The following is a 15,178-nucleotide window of genomic DNA, read 5'->3' as shown; positions in this document are numbered from 1 at the left end:
AGATAATGCAGACCAGACAATGGTGAACTTCAAATTTAATTAATCCATGGAAAAAAACACAAAATCCATGCATAGCAGATCATTCTGGGAGGGGACATGCCAGAGAACAAAACTCCTATGCACAGGAAGCAAGACAAGGCAAAGGCTTTGGATCAGGTGAATCCACAGAGAGAATTTAAATTGAATGTGGTCCCAATCCCAATATGTTTGCCAGCGAAAGAACAATCCCAGAATCCATGGCAGAGAACATAGAACTCAAACAAAACAGATCATTCAAGAAACTCTTGAATGATGCATGAACAGCCAATAACTTCAGTGGGTCTCCTCTAGGTAGGACTTGCCTTGAATACCATCTACAAACTTCTAATGAAGAAGAATCCACGACTTTCCACTCTTCCCCTGTCAAACAGTTCATACCACCAGAAAGCTATTTCCATTGTTTAGGCTAAATCCTTTTTCTTGTAATCTGAACCCTGTAGATCTACTCTCTGGAGCAACAGGGGGCACAGAATTGCTCCATCATCTTTGTGGTAGCCCTTCAAATATTTGATTATAGCTATCATATCACTTCTTAATTGTCTCATATCTATGTAAACATGCCAATTCTTTCAACATTTCCTCATAGAATTGGTCTTCAGGCCCTCCACCCATCTAAGTTGCTCTCCTCTGCAAATGTTCCAGTTTGTCAACATCCTTCTAAAATCTGTGGTGCTCAGAATAGAAAACTGTTGTCTGAACAGACTTTTTTTTTGGCTAGCATGGTGTTTGGGAAGCTTTGTTGTTGGGGTTGTTGTTGCTGCTGATGATGATTTTTTGTGTGATCTGAACCCTATACTTCTTTCTGTTGATGCTGGCTAGAATTGCATTAGCGTTTTTAGTTGACACATTGTACTTGTGACTCATGTTTAGCATGTACTCTCCAAAAGGACCCTAAGATTTTTTTGCAGGTACTGCTGTCAAATCAGTTGCCTGTCACCTGTCCTGTTTTTCTGCATCTGATTCTGTCTCCCTAAATGCAAAATCTGACATTTATCTCTTAGCTAATACTGACTTAGTTTTGATCCAGTTCCCCATACTGTCAAGTTCATTGTGAATTCCAGTTTTCTACAGTATTTTCTATTCCAGCCAGTTTGGTGCCACCTGAAATTTGATGAACATTGTCTGTCCTCAGATACGACTTTGTGGCACACCACTTGTCTCCTCTCTCCAGGTTGGATGTAGCCCCTCAACAGGCTTAAATCCTACCCATGTGGGATTGTCTAGCTCACATTTAACAAATCATTAATATCATGGGGGACCTTGCTAAAATCAAGATATACACTGTCCACAACTTTTCCTCTATCTATCAGGCTAGTAACTGTCAAAAAAAGAGATAAGATTGGAATGACTTATTCTTGAGAAACTCTTTGTGATCACAGCTTTCCCTCCCCTAAATGCTCACAGAATGATGATTTACTAATCTGCTATGGAACCTTTCTAGCTATTGATGTCAAGCTGACTAATCAGTTGTTGCCTGCTTCCTCTATTCCCCTTTTAAAAATATGGGGACATTTGCCTACTTTCAGTTTTGCAGCACTTACCTTATTCTCCAAAAAATTTTAAAAAAAATATTGACAGATGCTATTTGATATTACGTCTGAAAGATTCTTTTGTATCACCAAGCAGTGAAGTCCTGCATCCTAGGATACTGCTCTTTTCTTACAACTCAATTCATTTATCATTTGATCTATTATTGCCGGGTCAAGCACATCTTCCTTGACTGCAACTAAGGGTTCACCCACACTTCCTTTTGTGCCACACTTTCTAGGCACAGGTTCAGGATTACCAGGTCCATATCTCAACAGTTGTGTTTTTCTTCCCCCACCGCTTTCCCTTGGGAAACCTGCATTTTAGCACTGAATCAGAGAACAAGGCAATCTGCAGAAAACCCAATTGCTGTTGGCTCCAATTAGCAAAAAAAAGTGGGTTTTCCTAGACAAAGTGGCAGAATAAAACAAAACAAAACACTTGGACACAGTCCTGGAAATCGTGGATCCGTGCTTTGAAATATGGCAGAAAAGGAATTATGGATGAGCCTTAAGGCAAAGTGAAAGTTGAAGAGCTCCACCTTCTCTTTGTCACCCACTTTCATTCTCCATCTTCTCTTTGCAGTGGACCTACCATTTCCTTGTTCTTCCCCTTTCTCGGAGCATGGCCTGCAAACCATTTTTATTATTATTAATATCTCATGCTAAGCCCTACATCCAGCTATGAGTTGCAGTCAACAAGCTTTCAGTAATGGCAATCAAACCATATTTGCTTTCCTGCTAAAATGTGAAGCCCATTGTATTTATCTCCCATAGAGATAAATAGAGACATCAGAAACCTTGGGCTGTATCACCAACTTTCTATTGTTTAATTACATGTTAGAATTTACTCGCATTGACATGCTAGTTTCACTCATATTCCAATCTCCAGCAGATGATGTCATGCTATCTTCTAGTATTTCATTAACCGCCCATACAGGACTCAGTTTAAAGTCCTCCTTATCAGGAGGTTCTGCCAAACACATGGGTTTGCCTTTAGTGAAGTCATCACATTCGTGGAATGGCTTCTATTCATGCAATGGACCTTCCCCTCCCTCTTTTGCCCCACCCACCCCTGCTGTGTGTTCCAACGCCCCTTAAAGCTGTTTTGGGGGCTCCTCTGATCTTCTGGAACAGATTGGAAAATGCTGGTGTGGGGGGAGTTTCATTGCAGGAGAAAGTATCATAGTTTGTTACTATGCTATATATTTTTGTGTTTTTATATTGTCAATCACTTTGTGATCCTTGAATGGCGGGCAAAATAGAAATGGTTAACAACAACAACCAACCAACTGCTTTGACCATAAATGACAGAGCACAGCAATGTGTGAAATTGTGTTCTGTTAAACTTAATGAGAGCACTGCCATTGGTAGATCACAACCATCACCCTTTAGAGCAGGCATGGCCAAAGCCCGCTGGTCGATTTAATCTGGCCCCCATGGCAGTATATGTCTTGGGGTAAAAGCTCAAAAACTTAGGGGTAAAATTGCAAAAAAAAAAAAGAAAGAAAGAAAGAAAGAAAGAAAGAAAGAGCTCAACATGGCCCTCATGCATGTTCACTTCTTCAAATCTGGCCCTCTTTGAAAAAAAATTGGGCACCCCTGCTTTAGAGGATCCCTACCATATTTGACCTATGGTGTGCCCCACAGCTTCTTATGATAAAAGTGTTTTACATGTGGACACAATGCTTTAGCATGCTCCATCATGCTAAAAGGAAAGGGTGCTTTTAAAAGGAAGATGAAAGGGAGCTTCTGAAGAACTACAAGGGCTACAGTAAGTGGGGCTGGGGAAGTACAGGGAAGGCAAACACACACATCAGTGCCAAATGCTATATATACTTTCATCAGAAGCCAGCGAAAGGACAAGGCTATGCAAGCATTTTCTTGACTTTAAGATGAAGGGAAGCAAATGCTTAAAAGTAAAAAGGCTATTATAAGGTGGGGGGGGGGAGAAGACAAAAGGGAAAAAGATTGCTTAGAAATCAGAAGCAGCATCTTAATATTCCTCAAAAGAGAGGCGGGGACCAAGGCTGAGGGAGGGCAAACTTCTTCACTCCGCAAAACTTACTCGAAAAAAGACTCGCTTTGGTTACAGCAACTTTGAAGTCCACGCATGAGGGGATTCTTGAAAGCGCTCATTAAAATTACAAACAAGACCCCAAACGAAAACAAAACCAAGCCCACCCCCGTCGAAACCATCATAAAGAGGAGAACAAAAAAGTTGATTTAAAGTAGCTCTTTAGCCAGTCGCCTACTTTTGGGGGTGGGGGTGGGTGTAACGGCACGCTCACAGAAAGTGAACGTAGGGTGGGGGAGGGAGAGAGGGAAAAGGAGCTGCCCCCCTCCTTCCTCCAGCTCCTTCCTCCACCCCTCTTTTTTTTTTTTTTATGTGTGTGACTTCACTGTCCTTTGATTTGGAAGCCCGCTGATTGGCTGGAAGCAATTCAACACATGCAGCCGGGCAAAAAGCTTTGTCTGAGTTGGAGTGAAGTTCCCCAGATTTTTAGACGGGAGTCAGCAATCGAGGCTGCTTAGTCGGCAGCCGAGCAGGGAAAGGAAAGAGGATCTCTTCGGGGGAAAGAGCCCAGCGCCGAGCCAGCGTCAGTTCCTTCCTCCACACGCACTCGGCGGAGAGTAAACTGCAGAGGCAGGAGGAGGAGGAGGAGGAGAAGGAAGAGGAATAAAAGCCCTGATGTGCCAACCCTCCTGGACTAGAGCGCAGCAGCACAATCCAGCCGGCTCGCCTCCAGGATGTATAAGGGAGTCCCGCCACCATCTGCATGCATGTAAGCAACTTTTCTGAGCTCGGAGAGGATATCGGAACTGCGCTGGGTTGCAGAAGGACTCTTGCTCTCTCTTTTTGGTACAGTTTTTGGGGGCGTGGGAAGTGGGGAGGGGAAGGCAAATGCATGCGGAGACATCGAGCAGAAGTTGAGAGAAGCGCTTTGCGAACTTGTGGGGAAGGAAAGGCTTTCGTGATGCCGAGGCTGAGCGCCGGCAAGACGCACTTGGCCGCCCTGCTCGCCCTGGCGACGGTGGCGGCTTGCTGGGGAGGCGCCGCGGGCAAGACTTTGAAATACCGGATCTACGAGGAGCAGAGGGTGGGCTCGGTCATCGCGCGGCTCTCGGAAGACGTGGCAGACGTTTTGTACCGGCTGCCCAACCCTTCCTCCGTACGCTTCCGAGCCATGCAGAGGGGCAACTCTCCCTTGCTGAAGGTCCGCGAGGATAACGGCGAGATCAGCATCGGCGCCAAGATCGACCGCGAGCAACTGTGCCAGAAGAACTTGAACTGCTCCATCGAGTTCGACGTGATCACGCTGCCCACCGAGCACCTCCAGCTTTTCCACATCGAGGTGGAGGTGCTGGATATTAACGACAACTCGCCGCAGTTCTCCCGAGCGCTCATCCCCCTCGAGATCTCCGAGAGCGCCGCTGTGGGCACCCGGATCCCTCTGGACAGCGCTTTCGACCCGGACGTCGGGGACAATTCCCTGTACACGTACTCGCTGTCGGCCAACGACTTCTTCACCATCGAAGTGCGCACGAGGACCGACGGGGCCAAGTATGCCGAGCTGATCGTAGTGAGTGAGCTGGACCGGGAGCTGAAATCGAGCTACGAGCTCCAGCTGACCGCCTCGGACAACGGGGTTCCTCAGCGCAGTGGGTCTTCCATCCTGAAGATCAGCATTTCCGATTCCAATGACAACAGTCCCGTTTTCGAGCAGCAGACCTATATCATCCAGCTGTTGGAGAACTCCCGAGTTGGGACTTTGCTCATCGACCTCAACGCGACTGATCCGGATGAGGGGGCGAATGGGAAAGTTGTCTATTCTTTCAGTAGCCACGTGTCTTCCAAGATCATCGAGACTTTTAAGATGGACTCTGAGAGGGGGCAGCTGACCCTTCTCAAGCCAGTGGACTATGAAACCACCAAATCCTATGAAATTGATGCCCAGGCTCAAGATCTGGGTCCCAATTCTATCCCAGCTCACTGCAAGATTATCATCAAGGTTGTGGACGTGAACGACAACAAGCCAGATATCAATTTAAACCTGATGTCTCCTGGGAAGGAGGAAATTGCTTACATTTCTGAGAAAGCTTCGGTAGAGACATTTGTGGCCCTGGTGAGAGTGCAAGACAAAGATTCTGGGTTGAATGGAGAGGTGGTGTGCAAGCTCCATGGGCATGGTCACTTTAAACTCCAAAAGACCTATGAAAACAACTATTTCATCTTAACAAATACTACTCTGGATCGAGAAAAGCGATCTGAATACAGCTTGACTGTCATAGCAGAAGACAGGGGGACCCCAAGTCTCTCCACAGTGAAACACTTTACTGTCCAGATCATTGATGAAAATGACAACCCACCTCAGTTCCAGACCAACAGATATGAAATTGTAATTCTGGAAAATAACTCTCCAGGTGCATATATCACCTCTGTTACAGCCACAGATCCAGATCTAGGAGATAATGGGCAGGTGACATACACTATCTTGGAGAGCTTTATTTTGGGAAGCTCCATAACTACCTATGTGACCATTGATCCTTCCAATGGAGCCATCTATGCACTTAGAACTTTTGATCATGAAGAAGTAAACCAAATTGCCTTTGTGGTTCAGGCTAGAGATGGAGGGAGTCAGCAACTTGCCAGCAATACAACAGTTGTGCTCACTATCATTGATGAAAATGACAATGCCCCTTGGATTATAGAGCCAGTACTGCACAACAATACAGGAAAGATTTCAATCCCCAAAGAAGCTGAAATCAACTACCCTGTCACTAGGATAAGAGCCATAGACAAAGACTCAGGGATGAACTCAGAACTCAGCTGTTCATTAGCAAGTAGTAGTGAGGACCACCTCTTCATAATGGACCCACAGACATGTGACATCTATCTCAATGCTAGCATTGAATCTGCCAAATCAACAGAATGGGAACTTTCAGTGGTGGTTCAGGACAAAGGAAGTCCTCAGCTCAGTACCAAAGCACTTCTGAAATGCAGTGTTGCTAAATATGTTTATCTGCCTTCAGCTACAGAAGCTACGTACATTAGCCAACCTTCTCTAGATGTTTCCATGATCACAATTATATCCTTAGGGGCAATATGTGCTGTTTTGCTAGTTATCATGGTTGTCTTTGCTACAAGGTGCAATCGTGAGAAAAAGGACACCAGATCCTATAACTGTCGTGTAGCAGAGTCCACATACCAGCATCATCCCAAAAGGCCATCAAGACAGATCCACAAAGGGGACATTACACTAGTGCCTACTGTTAATGGTACTTTGCCAATCAGGTCACACCATAAAGCTTCACCTTCATCATCTCCAACACTAGAAAGAGGGCAGATGAGCAGTCGCCAAAGCCACCACAGTCACCAGTCTCTAAACAGTCTGGTGACCATCTCATCAAATCACGTACCTGAGAATTTCTCCCTTGAGCTCACTCATGCTACACCTGCTGTTGAGGTAAGCTCACTTACTGTGCTACATGGACTAGTACTCACTCACAAATGCAAGCAGGCACCCCATGGCCATTTCACAGATTCATTATTTCAGAATGCAGTTGCAACCAGTGTGCCAACTGTGATGTATGATAATGGCACACACTTGTATTCTCAGTCTCTCTCTGTATGGACTGGGAAGCCACGATTGGCAGCAGCTTCCCAGTAACAGTACATCTTTGCACACAGTGCATGATTTTGAAACTGATTGTTACACTGTATTTGTTTCTGTGTTGGAAATATGTAATGTGTAAAATGGCCCTCTGTGTGTTTGAGTTTGTTTCTCTCTCTGTGTGTGTGACTTTTATGTGAATCGTGAAAGGCTACACAGCCCCTTGCTACACTGCCATGCCAATTAAACATTAAAAAAGAGTTACTCTTAATGGCATTATTATTGTTGTTAATCAAGGTTTCAAGCTTTATTTGGAACATTTCCTGCAAATGCTTCTAATAAAGTATGCTAAACTTGCATGTTCTTTGCCTCTCTATTAGAACACATTCCATAGTGTATTTACATATACAAATGATACAAAACAATGAGGGCATATATTACCAATGGTGCCGCAATTCTAACTGCAGCTGCTTTAACAGCTTGTGTCAACTGTGCATGCAAATCTGTTAATGAATATGTTTTAAGGCCCTGAGCCATAGCTCAAAACGCTTGAATGTAAGCTGGTTTTCTAGGCCCACTAACTTCAATGGAGCTAAATCCATTCACATCCAAATACTTTAGCTTAACTAGACTGAAGATCAGGCCTTTAATTATTTGGCATCCTCAGGCTAATAAAAGCAGGACTTTTATTGGTAAAGTGTCATTAGATATTACCAGTTGTCTTCTACTTTGGCTGTATTGTCTTATGTCTTTGCAACATGAAGAGGTTCTAAATGATTATTTTTAAACAGCTGAAGTTTTAATAATAGTGGTAGTAACAATAATAATTTTTTTAACACATGTTTTCTCTTAGGGAGATATTTGGGCATTATTTTTCAGGAATCAGTCTTCTGTGTTTTTCTTTACAGGTCTCTCAACTTCTCTCAATGCTTCATCAAGGCCAGTATCAGCCAAGGCCAAGTTTTAGAGGAAACAAATATTCCAGGAGCTACAGGTGAGGGTTTTACTCAGATCAATGTTGAAAGCAGTTTTACCTGAGGAGAGTGCCCAGCACATAAGCCAATAGAGCATAACTCAATCCACATGTCACTTCTGTTTTATCGCAGGTACGCCCTTCAAGATATGGATAAGTTCAGCTTGAAAGACAGCGGCCGTGGTGACAGTGAAGCAGGAGACAGCGATTATGATTTGGGGAGAGATTCTCCAATTGACAGACTTCTTGGAGAAGGATTCAGTGACCTTTTCCTTACAGATGGGAGAATTCCTGCAGGTAAGAATGCCATGAAAGTTGAACAGTTTATTTACAGTGCTCCCTGCCAGTCACACTGAGACAACTTCACAATGATGAAAAACAATCTCTTTAACTTTCATGCTTTGAAAAAAAAACCCTTTCCTTCTTCACATAGCAGCACCTATAGCCCAATTTATGCTCAAGTGCAGCATGGCACCTCGTATACCCAAAGTGCTGCACACTTGTCCAAGTTCAATGGCCACAAACACCACAGCTGGTATCACTTGCAGTCCGATGAGTTGGCTCAAAGTGGGTTGCTCTTGCCCTTTATAATGGGTGGAGCCAATTTCATGGTTGCATTAAAAAACAAAATGAATGACAATTTGATATCTAGTTTTGAGGATGGCGATTTTCAATGCATGGGTGCTACAGATTTTGTGTTCAAAATGCCTTTAGAGAAATATATTCAAAAGGAAAGGCTATATGATACCCAGTTCTTTGAAAAAAGTAGGAAAGCACATATGTATGCAGTTACCACAGTTGTTAGAAGGGCGATTGGTGTTCCAGCCTGCCATTTGTAAACTCACACTGGGTGTCTGTTACTGAATTTTTATTGTTATGTGCCATAGTGGATGGCATAGTGGGGTGGCATAGCCCACTTGACCTCTGGTCAATTACATCAAAGTCAGCGTGATGCAAACACACCAATGGAGACAAACTGGTACTCTCACAACTGGCATTTGCACCACACCAACCTCATCACTGACTTACCCCTCTACTTCCCATTAAGTAGCAGCTGCCCTACCCTACCATGCCATCCACAACTGGCTATGTGCAGTGATCTAAAATCCTTAAACCTTACAAGGGGACCCTTCTATCCTTGTACTCTCAACATTAATTCCAAATAGTCTACCATGCTGCAACCTAATGAACAGTTTCTCTTATAGCAGGGATGGGGAATCCATAGCCTTCCAGATGTTTGACTGCAACCACCATCATTCCTGATGATTGGCCACACTAGCTAAGGCTGATGGGAGTTGTAGTCTTATAGGGAAATTCTATGCATGAGTCTTCTTTCTTATTTGGCTATCACTCATAGCCGAGTGAGATTGTCTTCCATGAATATGGTTTTAACAGTGTGTCCATAAGTGGATGCCAATTCTGTATCCACACATCCTTCCACAGTGGGGACATATGTTTCTGGGCGGGAGTTGATCACAGTGAGGATTTGCCAAATGTGCCTTCCTCTTAGCTCATTTCTCCATTTTGTCCTGAGTTCCTGCTTCTTCCATAATGCCTTTGGTAGAGGTATGCATGTATACATAGAAGCAGGTCCCATTGCTTCTTAGGCTGCGTTCATATGGGAGGAACAATAGTTCTATGTATTTTCAGTTTGAAAAAGGGATCAGGTATGGGGGAAGACCACTGCCTGATACCCTGGGGAGCTATTCCTGGTCAGTGTAGAGAGTACTGTGCTAGATGAATGGGTAGTTCATAAGAAGTTGTCTCCTAACAGATCAACCTATCTCCATGGGCCAATACATCTTTACCCTTCTAAATACAATGTCACAGAACAACGTTTCTTGAGCTGTTTGATTCTGTAGTGGTAAATGAGAGCCAACATATACTCATTATTCATTGGGTTCTTCAGATATTAAACAATGGAAAGTATTAATTGACAGAAATAATTTTCTAAACATTAAACATTTGCTATTAGGTAATTCTAAAACAACTAACACAAATTTAGGCCATCAGACTCATAGGAGTTTCCCAACCTTCTATAGATATGTGCATTATGCTGATATAACAGCAGATTATTATTTTTTGCAGATGAATGTCCACCAATTATGAATGCACCAAACATTAGGTGATATCTAACTATAGTCATGCTAAGAGAATGCCCATTTAAATTAAGGAGTTTAAGTTAGTCCTTTGATGACTGTTAGGATAGCCATGTATATAATTGTTGATACTATGTAGAGGCAGGAGGACTTGTACAATTTGTATTGGGCTTTCTGCCAAACAAAATGTCCACAAACATACCTCAGAGCAAAAGTATTTCCCAGTAACTACAAGAATGCCAAAATCTTTTTGTTGTTGTTGTCCTTCAATACAAACTAATGTAAATGAGAACGATTTTCAACAATTGGATGGAATCTGTGTAATCTTCGGCTGTAAACCTTTACTCAGTTACCAAACCTGTCCATGTTTTGAGCATTTCAGTTCTCTAAACATACAGGATTTTTGCAGCTTACCAATACACCAATAGTAACTTGACCATAGCCATCTCAACTTCTTCCAAGAACCGATATAAGGAAGCACAAAGCTAGATGATTATAAATATATTTAAGTGTAAAGAATACAATTGCAAGTGTAAAATTTAATCACATACATGGAACATGGGATGGGTTTGAAGGTATATAGGCTACATTTATTTAGCCATCTTTATTAAGTTGATTAAAATGGGCAGAAACTTAAGACAGTCTGTGAAATTCACTGTCACTAAAATATAGTGACTCAGAAAATTGATGTTACAACGCTCATTCACATATTAATCATTTTGTCAAGTCTTCTAATTCTGCTTCCCCCCCTTTTTTTTTTGCAAATCCATATGCTGTTTCATAGCATAACATCCAAAGCAATTTACAACAAAAATGGGGTGGGAATCTACAGGGTAAAATATCCTCCAGTGTTTGGAGGAATTGGACCAGGCAATGGGGGCACAATGGAGGACAGAGGGCCAGTAGCATATCCCCATTACAATCACTTACATGAGGCTTTAAATACCTGGATGGTTATGTTAAAGTGTTGTGGAAGAGGACTGAACACACATTCACTGATGGGGCAATCCTGTACATGCTTACTCTAGATGTAAGCCCTCCTTAGTTTAATAGGAATTCTTTCCATATATGTGTTTATAGGAGGAATGGAGAACTTCTGGTCATTCAGTTCTTGCTCATCTCTGGCCATGCAGATTCCTCATCCCTAAAGTCATAGCCTAAATGTCTTCTGTTCAAACCACTATGAATAAGCATGTCCCAGAAAGTTTCAAAGTTAAAAGTGACACTGTGACTAGTGCCTGGAAACTTAATGAATATTAACTTCTTGTTTTCATTTTACTGACAGCAATGAGACTATGCACAGAGGAATGCAGAGTCCTGGGACATTCTGACCAGTGCTGGATGCCACCTCTGCCTTCTCCATCTTCTGATTACAGAAGTAATATGTTTATTCCTGGGGAGGAATTTCAGCCACAGCAAACTCAACCACCACAACAGCAGGTACTAGAAGAGGATGCACAAGCCGTTGAGACGACTGAAAAGAAAAAGAGCTTTTCAACTTTTGGCAAAGAAAGTCAGAGCGAGGACGAAGCAGGTGACATGTGCACCTCATCCCTGCTGTCAGAAATGAACAGTGTTTTCCAGCGCCTTTTGCCTCCTTCATTAGATGCCTACACGGAATGCAACGAAATGGATCCCTCCAGCTCACTAGAGCGCAGGAAAGGACATTTGCCTGCCAAGACTGTAAGCTATCCTCAAGGGGTGGCAGCTTGGGCAGCCAGCACACACTTCCAAAACCCTGCAAACAACACTGGGCTTCCTTTGGGGACTCACTCAGGGGCCCAGCCATCTTCTAAATGGCTGCCCGCCATGGAGGAAATCCCAGAGAATTATGAAGAAGATGACTTTGACAATGTGCTTAACCACCTCAGTGACGGTAAACACGAACTAATGGATGCTAGCGAGCTGGTGGCAGAAATTAACAAGCTGCTACAAGATGTCCGACAGAACTAGAGAGTTTTGTTTCATAGCATATTAATTTTCCATATTTATGGAAAACAGAGATGGGAACCCAGAATGAAAAGAACTGGCATTGCCAATTAGTTACATTTATCATAAATGTGTCTGTGTATGTTGAATATTAAAATACTGTATTTTCATATGTACACAATGCAAGTGTGATTATCTTTAACTGTATTTTAAAAATACATTTGTACCTTATATTTATGTGTAATTTAACAAATAAATTTTATTTTTGTACTCCCATGGCAAGCATGTTTTCCTACATATATGCACCTGGCACTGTTTGTGTCTGACATTCATTATTCTAACCACAAGAGTGTATAAAAACTAAGGGATGCCATTTTCCATGGGTTTTGCCCCCCCACCCCCACCCCCCACAATCAACTGTTATGGTACAAAAATCAAATCAAGTGAAACCTTATCCAAATGTTAGTTTCAATAACTGATCTAACATCTTGTTACAATGTTTCATTCTTATAATAAAGAGTTATTACTCCCTTGAAGCCTAGAAGTTCTTTTATTTTCAGGCTGGGACAAATCCATTCTCCCACAAAGTTAAGGGGTGGGGGGGTGATACGAAGAACAGCCTTGAACCCCAAAAACACATTGCATATATATATATATATATATATATATATATATATATATATATACACACACTATGTTTTCATATTCATGTGGAGCATAACTTTCAAAATATCTCTTGAAGACCTTTTGCAGAGGATTCAGATTGTAATAGGTCAGCTGAACTCTGAACATACCTTTTCATGTATTGAGCCTATTTCTCCTTTCTCACAACCCATGTCATGTCACCCATTTTTAAAATAAAAGCCATGTTATTGTTTGCTCAGTCTTTTAAAGATATGCTGTACATAACAGGTGATGATGTTTTATAGATGCAAATAACATACGTCTTTTGATCAAACATTGAGGCAGAAATGGAAGCCTAGGACAAAAAGCCAATTTCAACCTGCTAATGATATTCCACACATATGTATAGGGCAGCCATTTGTCCTGTTTCACAGATGATAGTACTCTGTTTGCAGATGTGCTCTATTTAAAAGGCTGCCTGGTCCGAATCACACAAGGAGTAAGGAGCCCTGAAGTTGCCCATCAGGAGTTAGCACCTGAACAGCAGGCTGAGAAGGGGCACCTGGTCCTTGTGAGATGCATTGCATTTCTGCTATTGTGAGATGCATTGCATTTCTATTTAGATTACTATAATTATTTCTACGTTTGCATCTGTAAATTTACATTAGCATATGAGAATTTCATGCAAATATACGCCTTTCTTTTCATCTTCACTTTTTCAAAGATGTATGTATCACCATTAATGGTATATTCCTGAGTGAATAAGGGGGACTATTTTAATCACCTAACTCTCTGAGAGTGCCTATTGAATATGGATAGCTAATCTCTCTATTACACACAAAAGCTTGGCCTAACCTGTCAGTTGTTGGTATGAGTAAAATTTCTGCCTAATTCTGGACCCTGAACATGGTTTATGCTTTACTTGTGAGTCTGGGTGTTATGAACCTTAAGGGATTCTTGGGACTATTGCTGATTATAATTCAGCTAGAGTTATATACAGGAACACAAGCGGTCTCCTTTCCCACTTAAGAACCATTTGGCTGCATCGCCTAAAGCTGACTGTTGCCAAAGTGTCTAACTAAGCTGGTTAAATTGAACAGAATGTAAGTCCAAATGGAAAGTCAGTAATACAACTGAGAGTAAAACAGGGAATCGCCAACAAAAGAAATTATTTGACAATCAGCAGCCTTCCAATTCTTAGGAAGCATGCTGTTTTTGTTTTTCCCCCAGCCTGCAATCTGCTGTGTGGTGCTGAGTTATACAGTGGAATTCAGGGTGCCAGACTTTGATATTCTTATCCTTGTGCAATACGGCCTGACTCAATACCAGATTCAGTGAAACCAATGATGTGCTTCTCAGCAGAACCAGGTATGTAAGAATTCATCCTCTGCAAAGAGACGATAGGGGAAAAATATCAAGACCAAAAAAGGTTTTTCATTTGGGGCTTTAAAGCAATTTTCTAAACCCAGTATCAGTGTAGAGATAAGCACATGAATGCTGCTGAGTTGTAGGAGGCAAAGGATAACCAAACCCTTATTGGGAGCTAAATGGGATTGGAAGAGTTATCCAGCCACCAAAAGGGGATGTGAAAAACATTTCTGCAAATTATATAGGTGGCAGGAGGCTCAATATGAGATTCAGGAGCTGTGGTTGTGACAGAGCAAATTACATGTGAATGATTTTCAATATATATTTAAGTAACTTTTAAACAGCTCTTGTGAGGTAGGCAAGGAATAATCAAGTGAATGAGGAAACGGCAGCATTTTTCATATACATATTCCCTGTATTTAAACACAGTATAGGAGCAATAATCTCTCTGCACACTACATGTAGGTAGGTAAAGAAAACATCTGAAGGTTCAAGCAGGAAAATACCAGTGACACCAACTTAAGTATGCTCAGATGACACAAGCCTTGCTCTATCAAAGTGAGGTAATTGCCTTGGGTAATTGCCACTGACATCAGGCCCATGGCTTCTCCTCCTAATCCCTGGGGCAATTCCTCTCTGCTGAAGAACAGTGTCATATCTCCAGTACCAAAGTAAGATTAATTTTACTAGGGTTTCTTCTTATTATTTATTAAATTTGTATACCACCTTTCATCTGTAGATCTCAGAGCAGTTCACAGCAACTACCAATCCAGTTGGCTTCTGAACATGAAATAAGGAGGGGATGCCATCTTGTAGCGTGGCTCATGCAGCAAAATATATTGGGACTGCCTTGAGGCAATATCAGACTAACCCTTGAAGCTTGTGTTATGTGGAGGTCAAAAAGATTGTTTTACAGCCTTCAAACTCCAGAATGTTCTTGTTGTTTATTTGAAGCAATTTCGGCGGGAGGTAGTAACTTCAGAAAATGTTACCGTTCAGGGCCGA

At 42.1% G+C, this 15,178-nt stretch overlaps 1 protein-coding gene across 1 annotated transcript; it reads left to right on the top strand.

Moving 5' to 3' along the window:
• The first annotated feature begins 3,944 nt into the window (after positions 1–3,944).
• Positions 3,945–12,457, top strand: PCDH18 (protocadherin 18). The gene is made up of 4 exons (XM_083457727.1): positions 3,945–7,033; positions 8,089–8,174; positions 8,287–8,450; positions 11,538–12,457. Exons 1-4 carry the CDS (start codon positions 4,346–4,348, stop codon positions 12,203–12,205), a joined length of 3,606 nt encoding a protein of 1,201 aa, XP_083313853.1. The 5' UTR covers positions 3,945–4,345; the 3' UTR covers positions 12,206–12,457.
• Positions 12,458–15,178: the final 2,721 nt, after the last annotated feature.

Source organism: Podarcis tiliguerta (assembly GCF_965153285.1).
Source record: "Podarcis tiliguerta genome assembly, chromosome: 9".
NCBI lineage: Eukaryota > Metazoa > Chordata > Lepidosauria > Squamata > Lacertidae > Podarcis > Podarcis tiliguerta.
This window is presented reverse-complemented; position numbering and strand designations above follow the sequence as displayed.